The 10,101-nt window shown below is 37.9% G+C and overlaps 1 protein-coding gene across 1 annotated transcript in view; it reads left to right on the top strand.

Annotated features, from left to right (window-relative positions):
- Positions 1-843: 843 nt before the first annotated feature.
- The window catches only part of LOC148830717 (capZ-interacting protein), a 35,031-nt gene continuing 25,773 nt past the window's right edge, over positions 844-10,101 (top strand). Inside the window, exon 1 of the mRNA XM_088921079.1 lies at positions 844-993. Within this exon, the coding sequence (XP_088777205.1) occupies positions 988-993 (6 nt within the window). The 5' untranslated portion in view covers positions 844-987. The remainder of the gene's footprint in view (positions 994-10,101) is intronic.

Raw genomic sequence — 10,101 nt, 5'->3', positions numbered from 1 at the left:
TAGCGAAATACTGAGCTATTAACATTAATGCACACCAAGTATGAATATGCTGTCAAAAACATAAGAAACCACTTTCATTTACGCAATTCTTGGTACAGTATTAGTATTCGAGGAAAAAAGTTCAAGGTTATCGGCGATTTATTTTGCTATGAAAAATAAATATACTAGGGATTTAAAATCTCTTCAGATAATCTTGCTGAATCAATGAAAAGGGCAATAAAAGCATCGAAAGCTGCGACATATTTGGCATTGCGGGTGTCACCATCACAAATTTATTGTGCAGGTCTGCCAGGAATCCCCCGTTTGATTTGATTTTTTGCTAGTTTAAATAATTACCACGATCCTGTAAATGAGCGAAAGCGAAGACGGGTGTCATTAAAACGTTTTTCTCCTCAAAGAGATCTCCTGAGGAGCTTCTGAGAACGAGTGTTGAAGTGTCACACAATTACAGAAGATGTATTTGAGAAAATATGGGGAGTTACATTCTGATCATTTTCACTTCTGTAATTCTGCACAATTCTGCTGTTATTTGAGAACAACCCGCCAAAGAAACAAAAGGGAACGAAATTTATAATATTGCAATAGTATTTATTTTATGCCTGGGAACCGAAAGGGCGGTTTCTTTGCTGAAGAGACATGATCAGCTTCCCCAGCTATCCTTGCGTACGTTTTGGGGATCTTAATCGGTTTCGTCTCGCCGTTAAGAAAAGTTTGGTCAGGTCTGCCTAATGTACGTCTATCTCAAATATCAGCGCAGCACTTCGAGCTTGGAAGAGCAGCGTGCGAGTCTAAATATAAATGCAGACCACCCCCTTCTGAGACTGTTGCGTGGACCGCTCAGTTTGTGTCATTCAAGCACAGCACAGTTAACTGTTTCACAGGGTGTCATCTACGGGAAGCGAGTACCGTTGTGCAGAAGTTCATCCAACTCAAAACAAGACACTGAGGAAAGAAGGGGCGTACAAGTTAAAGGAGGAGCCCTCGAGGATGGAGGTAAAATGTTCTTATACAACGTTTTGTATATTTCATGACTTTAAAAAACGTGAAGTTGTAACTTTTTGTCCCAACAGCCTTGCGTCGTCACTTTAACCGTTGTGTTACTATATTAATTTATGCCACAGCTAGTTCCTTTTCGGTTTAGCTTTGCTTGATTTTAAGTGCATTTCCTTTCAGCACAATTTAATTGAGTTGTTAATGGTGTCAGTCTTTCTCTGTAACGCGTTCTTTATGTTTTGTTTAATTCCCGTATGTATCTTTGAAGCTTTCCTTTCATTACATTCTTTATGTGCCCTAACTTCCAAGAGTACAGACATGGAAAGTAATAAAATGGAAATATGCAGTTATGATTACGTTACAGCTGTGAGCTAATTAAAAAGTAATTTATTTTAGTGCACTTCGGAGAACTTCTATACAATACTTAGATAAAAGGTAGAGTGAACTTGCTTAACATTAGAGCATTCGACTCCCCTTCCACTTCTGTTAATTAAATGCAGTGAAAGTCGTGAGAATTAAAAGTGGGAAAGGGGAGTCATTAAACTAAGAAAATGTAGTCCTTGTAGGTTTTATCTTCAAAATCACGTTACATAATTTGATGATGTTGCCTTGCTAATCTACGTTTTCCCTTACTATAATTTAGTACGTGTTCCTTGTAGACTACTTGTATTGTATGTCAGGAAAAGGGCTTCTCATTTGATGAACTAGTCAAGCATTGATTAATAATAAACGCATCACCTTGTGATGCACGGTGTGCTTGGCTCCCTAGGGGGCGCACTTTTATTAAACAGAGTGGCAGTGTCTGTTATTCTTCAGAACCAAAACTTTGCAGAGCTTGATGTTCCTAAATTCTAAAGGCGCATATCTGGATTGAAAACAGCAGTTTCAGTGCTTCAGTCCATATTTTTCTGACCAATCACATATCTTCTCACATGATGCTCTGCTGTGTCTGCTAAAAATCTCAATGCCACATTGGAGCAAAGAAATGAGAAGGCATTTTGCCTCTTTTTTTCAGTGCACAAAATTGAACTATCATCTGGGGATACTGAATCTTTACCTGTCACAAATGAGGCAACACTTTCTCAAACTTGTGCAGTATGCCCTTTTTTCTGCAGGGGTGATTAAGATAGGAGGTTCTGTACCTTGTTATCTCTGGGGTCCTGATCCCTGACTTATGGGTCAACATGAGGTATCCGAGATCTGTTGCTGAAGTCCTTGGTTGCATGTAGAAATGATAATGCAACTTATATGATACATAAAGAGCGGTAATGTGGCATAGTGGTGAGCATTGCTGCCTTGGACCGTGGCTTAAATTCTGGACGTGGGGTGCTATCTGCATGGAGTTTGTATGTTCTCCCAGTGGAAAAGTGTTTGTTTGGGTGTACTCCTACTCTTCAAACACATACACTTGATCCTAGCCAAAAGGCTGAGAAGCTGCATACTGCTAGGTTAACTGGCTTCTGGGAAAATTGTCTCGAATGTGAATGTGTGCATGTTTGTGTCTGTGTGTACCCTGTGATGGAAAGCCAGCATACTCAAGGTGAATCCCATCTTGCACCTGTTGCTTGCCAGGATAGGCTCTGGCCCCACTTATAACCCTGTATTGAATAAAGAAGTTAGAGGATAGATGATCCATAAAACTATGAAAATGTTACGTTTGATCATATTGTTTTAAGAATACTGCACAAAATATGCCATAGTCTGACTGCACACAGTATTAGTGTGTATTACTGTAGTTTATCTATTAGTTCAGATGGATGAGATGTTTGGGTGGACAGGGAATCTGCAAGTGTACCCAGGTGACGTAAAGAAGCAAGTACAGGCGTTCATCTGAACTGAGTATGTACTTCATTGTACAGTACAGTCTGCTGACATGATAGGTCTAAATTAAAACATCTGATTCAGTAAACTGAATACGTCTGATCCATTCCTATCATCACATGACTTAAGTGCTGGGAGCTCTCCAAATATCGTTTAGTTATTAGACATTTATGGGTGAGCTTGTAAGCACTCTGCAATTAATTCTAGGAAAGCATAAAGTTTTTTGTATTTTTTCTGTTCAGTACTGCATGGCCTAGTCATAAATATCTTGACACATGAAAGAAAACTCTATGTAAAGGGCACACATTACAGTACAGTACGTGGCAGAATCTTACATTCTGCTGTGCTTTCAAATGCAGTTTACTGTGGAGGTTTAATTTAGAAATGTTTGTATTTCTTTGAACTTTATTCCTTGACACGTGACTCTTCATGGAAACATGAAAAATATTGGAGATAATTTAATCAAGTCCAATCCAAGGTGTTTTTGTTTTATTTTATCACTTCATATTTTAAAATGCTACCTGGGGAATCAATTGTAGATCAGACATCAGATGACATTGAAATCTAGAAATGTTCTCATTGAAAGCCATTGGTTTTTCTAGATAACTTTCCTTTGTTTTGTCTACAATATTCTTTAATGAAACAGATGCTTTTATTCAGAAGGATTTTAAAAAATGTTATAATATAATATTGAATTGACTCGCATGCTTAAAGCAGAACACATACCGTATCACATTAACAGAGATAGAATATGTTGTCTGGTGGCCACATAGTCATGTTAGATGTACAGTAACTAACTGCTCCCAGCAGTGTAATGTCTGTGTATAGTATTGAAAGTGCTTTGCTGTCAGTAAGTTTTTAGGCCTTGGTTCAGGGTATTTCAGCTTTCATTTTTAGTCAGTATTCATTTGTTGTAGTTCCTTTTTGTATATTTCTCTGTGCATGTGTTTATGGAATATTAATGACTGTCTTTAACCACTTGCCTCCTTTAAGCTAAAACTTAAGTTAAATATGTTTCCCATTGGCTTTGAGATTTAGATTTAGAAAATGTACAGTGAGATTTAGTTCTAGGATGTATAAATTAAGATTTAGTTATAGGATTTAATTCTCAGATGTATATATTGAGATCTAGTTCTTGAATTAACGCAATTTAATTTTCAACTAGCAAATACAACAAAGTGTTCTCAAGGGAATGAATCACTAAAGCACTCACTCAGAGCTCAGGGTGAGCTCTATGACCCCCAAACATTCCTTAAGCAGAAACACAAGATTGGCAGATTGTAAGGAACGAGTCTGCAATAAATTTGGGATTAGTTAGCCAGAGACCTCACAGTTTAGACCTCAAGTGACTCATGGAACTTGCTGATCACCCACAGACTTGCAGTGACACCAGTGAGGGAGCCACCACCTTCAGCCAGCACTAACTCTCTTATCAGGCACTCTGGATCTTGGAATGTGTCAAGTAATGAATCTGTAGATTTCACCTAGAAAGTCGAGTTCTAAAAATTATTTGTTCTAAGTTGGGTAGATAAAATAGAAAAATATGGAAAACTAAAATGTAACTAAAACCCTAAATAATGCCTGATAAGTGCAGACAGAATTTTTTTTTGTCTTTTTTTCATATGTGATGGATGGACAATATATCTGTATGACAATCTTACAGTAAGCCTCTAACATCTATGTAACAGTACAGTCTATGGAAGGTTGTGTACTAGACTGACAGTGATGAGCTGTAGGATAGCATACCTCTCTATTACCTGATCTGAATGAGCTGATGAGGACTGAGGACACATGGACCTCCTCTGATTCTCATATGCTCCTGTTACCTTCTTCAGCTGGTGAAACTAAAAGTGTGTGTTGTGATTGGAAACAAAAAATCTGTGCCTTGAGAGCTTAGATTTAAATGTGCAATATAAAGAGAGTACCTCTGAAAGTGTGCAGCACAGTGGCACAGTGGTGCGCATTGCTGCCCCAGTATGCTAAGACCCTGGGTTCAATTCTTGGGGTGCAATTATGTGGGGTGTTTATGTTCTCCCTGTGTTTATGTGGGTTTCCTCCCCCAGTCCAAAGACATACAAGGAGGTTAACTGGGTTCTGGGAAAACTGGCCCGGGTGTAAGTGTGTGTACTTGTCTGTGTGTGTTCTGCAACAGATTGGGGTCCCATCCAAGATGTATCCTACCATGTGCCTGTCGCTTGCCAGGATAAACTCGAGCTCCCTTGTGACCCTATACTGGATAAAGCAGTTAGAAAATATATGGATGGATCACTGAAAGTCTATTTTAAAGAGTCAGAAAAAAGTACTTCACTGTGTCTTGCTCTTGTTAACATATGGCTCTTTTTTCATTGAAGGGCATCTTTATTTCTTAGAAAAGAGCCAGTGTAATGAACTGATGTTAGTCACTTGATGTGGGTTTTACTCAAAAGACTCTGAGACCGAAAAGGGCAAAAAACTGTCTGATCCTGGCAGATGCTGCTTATGTGCACAACTTGTCACAGTTAAAAAAGATCTAGCAATGGCTAGATATAGGGGTAAATAAGAGTATTCTTTCCCACAAAGCATGAGTCTTCATGAATATCGTTGTCAGCCAGACAGATAATGGTTGAAGAGAACATAAAAATTTGAACTGGAGTCCTCTCTGCTTTGTTAGCATGTGTCAAAAAGGCTTCTTTACGCAGTAGTGCAGTTGTGATGGTTGTGGCAAAATGAAGTGCAGGCCTTCCTAATTCTTGGAAAAGCTGTCTGTTCCTGCTGCATGTTTTGCGTTGAGAGCTATCTTGAAATTAGTGACACATTCCACCTCAAGAGCTGTAATGCTTTTGATTTTATCTGAACCATACATCTGCAGCACTGCTTGAATATGTAGACCCATTCATGTAGTTCAGACATCCATTTTATAATTTCTGTAGTGACGTAGCAGGAGTAAATTACATCAGAGCACATGGGACGCTGCTTTTTTACAAATGGCATACAACAACTTTAAAACCTTAAAAAGGTTAAAAACCTTAAAAAACTGAGATCGCAGGCCGTATGTAGCAGTCAATTCAGATGATTTTATGTTTGTTAATACATAAATACAGATTTTGCATGCTGAGGGTGTAAAAACGTAGTGCTCTGAAATATTTGGTACTGCAAACAGTTATCTCTGACTAAAATGAAACAGGATGTGGTAAATGGCTTCATTGGTTCAGTGCCAGACTTAATGTTTGTGCTGTTGTCACATTCTAATGCAGTCCTCTGCACACCATCTAGCTTTCCATGCTGTACTTTGTCTCTCTTCAAACATGTCCACTCTAGGAAAAATCACAGATGACAGCAAATTAAGTCTTTACACATAGGTCTATGACTGTAAGCATATAGACCTAAAAGGAGAATTTCTTTCATGCACTGTACACGATTAATGAATATTGACAGCTCTATTGCATTATGTCCAGTATATCAAAATCCAAATGTGATCCAAATCTTTGGGTTTTAATTTGAAAAAGAAAGAAAAAAAAACTGCAACCATTCCATTTTTATTTTTTGTAGACAATAGAATAAAAGTAGATACTTAAGTCCAATCACATGTGACGTTCAGCATTAAAAAGATGCCAGTTGTATTCCTACTCAAGACAGAAACAGAATGCTGTATAGCCTTGTAGGTCCAACTGAAACCTTTAGTTCAGGGATAGTTACTGTAATGTGTAGAACCTCCAGTCTGTTCCATTACACAATTGTAATTATTTGTCATGTAAAATGTAATTGTTTAATCGATGTTAATTACTTTAAGTTAACAAGAATGTAATGTAAATCTCCAATTTATGTTATGCCAATAAAGTTGTTTCAATATAACTTTAGCAAATTAGCTCCTGTTATTTCATTATTTCATTTGTACAGTAAGCTCTGCTCAGTCTATCGGCAACACCACTGTAGCATTTCCTGCTCAAAAGTCAAACACGTGTATTTATAGCAGGGAGGATTTCGAATGGTGCTCCCGTTTTGTGACAGTTACAAAAAAGATATTGTCCAAGAAAGGCAAGGCCACTTGTTTAGAACTTCTTTAGAACTACCATAGAAGGGCTGTGCATATCATTAATAGTCAGGGGCATGGCTTATTGTGTTGATAGAAATCAGGTGTTCTTAACTGTGTATTTTTGTATTTTATTTTTGTTCTTTGATGTTTTGTGTAGTATTTTGTAACTTCAGTTTAGGTATTTAATGCTTTCATTATGTAAAAGCAAAGGAGGCGATTTTTTGCTGTAATGCCAGATTTTGTTTACCTGTTTTAGAAAATGTTTTATTTTCTCATTACAACACTGATACTTGTTCCTATTTCTGCAAAGCCTGTGTGTCTTCTGAGTTTTATTCCATCAGAGGTCCTAATGTCATTGAAACCTATAGCAGCTCTATTAGTCTAAAAGTCTTTCATCTTCAAGGTTTTTAAATTAGCTGTATAATATTGTAGCACTTTCTTTGTCCCTTCTGGATTATGAGCACACATGACTGCTTTGTGTAATTAAAAATAATCACATATGGATTTTCTACTATTAATTTAGGAATAAAATTTGACAATCACTATAAATTTTCCCAGAGGCTATTGGGAGATCTGTAGAACCAAGCAATATGACATAAATGCTCTTTCATCAGGATTAGACTTGAGCTCGAATGTCTCAGTTTAAGTGCTAGTGAACATCGGTCCAACTACAGACACATTGGGTCTAGACACAGCTGTGGTTCCAAGGTTAGTTCAAAATGGAGTAAGATGGACTCAAAGCATGCATTAACACCTACAGTATCAATGGTCTTGGCATTCACTGAACAAAATATGAGGAAATCCCACCAAGTAGTGTTGGGATTCTGAAATAGGAAGATCTGCTTGAACCAGACATTGTTTTAAGATATATGTGCTGCCCAACCATACCTATTGATTCTCGTGGGATTGCATTCAGAAGAGATTGCGATGTGGATAGTGGTGTATTGGCTTTAACTAAACAGGTTGCAGCTTCCATCAGCTTACAACTGGATTTACCTGTATGTTTGTAGAAGACAAAGTAAGTGTTTTATGTTCCTTATTTCATTAACATTATTCAGATGAATTCAGGCTGGAATTGTTTTCACTTAGAAGCTATTTTTATGATTCCAAGCTGCTGTCTTATGGCAACTGCAGGCCTTCATTGTCGGTGATGTTTAAATTGCACAGTGAATGTGTTTCTTTAGCTTGATTTATGCAAATAGTCTTACAAATAGAAAAAAAAATTACAATATGCAATTCAGCAGTCATCCCTCCTCAGAAACAGATGGTATCGCTTTCCTTGCTGTCTCAGACTCTTACAAAACATAGTTTCATCGAAAAAATACAACTGTTTTCTTTAAGATTCTAACAGGTGTGTGCTATGAGAGACAGAGTTTTGACATCAGAGGAGGTATGCAGAGAATGTTACTGGCCACAAGCAAAGGAAGTGGTGTAAAATTATCTTATTTCTGGTTCTGGAGTATCTAGCTGGTGTTCATACATGGTGGGAAAAGAAAAGCATTCTACCAACAGCTATTTCTGCTTAAATATTAAAATACCAGTTACAAATCAAGGAAGAGTAACTCGGCAGACGTAGCAAAATAAGCATTGAGAGACATTGTAAAATCACCTTTAACACTGTGGTAATAACACAAATAATATAAAATGGAGGTCCATTCGTTTTTTAACCTTTAATTTAAAGCATGTGGAGTAGATTTAAACTGTTCCTTTTTTCTGTAGTCTACTACAATAATTAAACGTCTTAAATGTTTTAAAACGTTTCAGCTGGCTTCAGCAGACTGTTTATTTTATTTTTAGTTATTTAAGGCAAGGCTAATCCCTCTGTGAGCACTGGTTCACATGACAAGATCACCACAGTTTTCAACAGAAAACTAAAATTGACCAAAAGGTCATTGTTGTTGTTTGCTGTCTGGATCTAGTTCATTTATCTCTTTGCTTCTTGTTTTGTGTTACATTTGTTTTTGTCATGTATGCAAATGTATATGCTAGTAGTTGATTGTATTGTTTTGTTTGTTTTGTATTGAATTGTTTTCAAAATATCTTGTTAAGACATTACTGGTGAACAGGACCAAAGGCTATAGTTACCATTCACTATTCCGAAACCGTTAGTTATTGTGGTTGCATTAAATATAGACACCACCTCTAACACCACACCCAGCCCTGCAGTTGAAGGGTGAGAGGCTTGTAAAGCCCCTGTGATTCCGGGGTGCTTGTATGCTGAGTGAAAGTGTATGTGTTGCAAACAGTTAATTGCTAGAGAACGTGGGCATGGTTAGTGGTTTATCGCAATCATTCCATTTGGTGCAACAGTTGAGGCCACAGAAGGAGACATACCACCACAGTGTGGGAAGCACTGGTGAAACAAACCTACTGCCCTTTCACAAAACACGCACTGGTGTGTTTGGAAAAGGAGAAGAGAATAACTGAAAACAGATTATTGTTTTTGCACATCTTGCAGAACTCCTACAGTACCTCACAAGGGCCTTTGCATTGTAAAATTGGGAAAAATGTGTATTCTTTCATTGTATATTGGCGGATATTTATGAAATCTAACCTATTTTCATACTGGGAGGCACAGTTCATGAAGTCTGTTTTTGAGAGGGATTTGTCATGAAATGACCTGTATCACTTAATACTCAAAAGAGTTTTTTAGTTGCCAGTGCTTTTTCCAATACTGTGCAGTGTGCCAGGCCTCTCTGCAATGTGATTTCATTATCTATTGAATTCCAGATATGTGTGGCTGCTGCCAAGTCAGTGTCACCCAAGCGCCAGCAGCTGCTTATGCAGTAGGCAGCCCACCTCGGCCCAGCCAGGGACATTGACAGGCTTCTTCACTTCCAGAGTCATTCCAGCACCAGACCTAAAACCCTTCTAGTGGCTTTTGGAAAAAAAGGGGGGACAAACAAAATGACGATGTCAGAACTTTGGGTGCAACTGGACATGGCAGCCTTTTCTGTGTGTCTTGCCTCTGTCTGATGTTTGGGGACTCCAGAGAGACAATGATATCAAACCCATTGGAAAAATATGTCATTGGTGGAAACATAGAATAAGGCTTTTTTTTATGATCACAGTTCTTGCTCTTAAAGCTGAGGCAGTTAAAGAAAGATATTGGATTCTTCTTTATTTCAAGGCACCCAGACACCTGGTCTGGAGATCAAACACCTGGAGATCAGGCACTGTTCCAGCATTAGTAACATTCTTTTTTGCATTCTGTTGCATTCTGTTGTACCACTCCTCATGCCTTCATCCCTGTGATGTCATAACTTTCATGCCCC

The sequence above is a fragment of the Atractosteus spatula genome, chromosome 7, assembly GCF_055471065.1.
Source record: "Atractosteus spatula isolate fAtrSpa1 chromosome 7, fAtrSpa1.hap1, whole genome shotgun sequence".
NCBI classification, from domain to species: domain Eukaryota; kingdom Metazoa; phylum Chordata; class Actinopteri; order Semionotiformes; family Lepisosteidae; genus Atractosteus; species Atractosteus spatula.
This window is presented reverse-complemented; position numbering and strand designations above follow the sequence as displayed.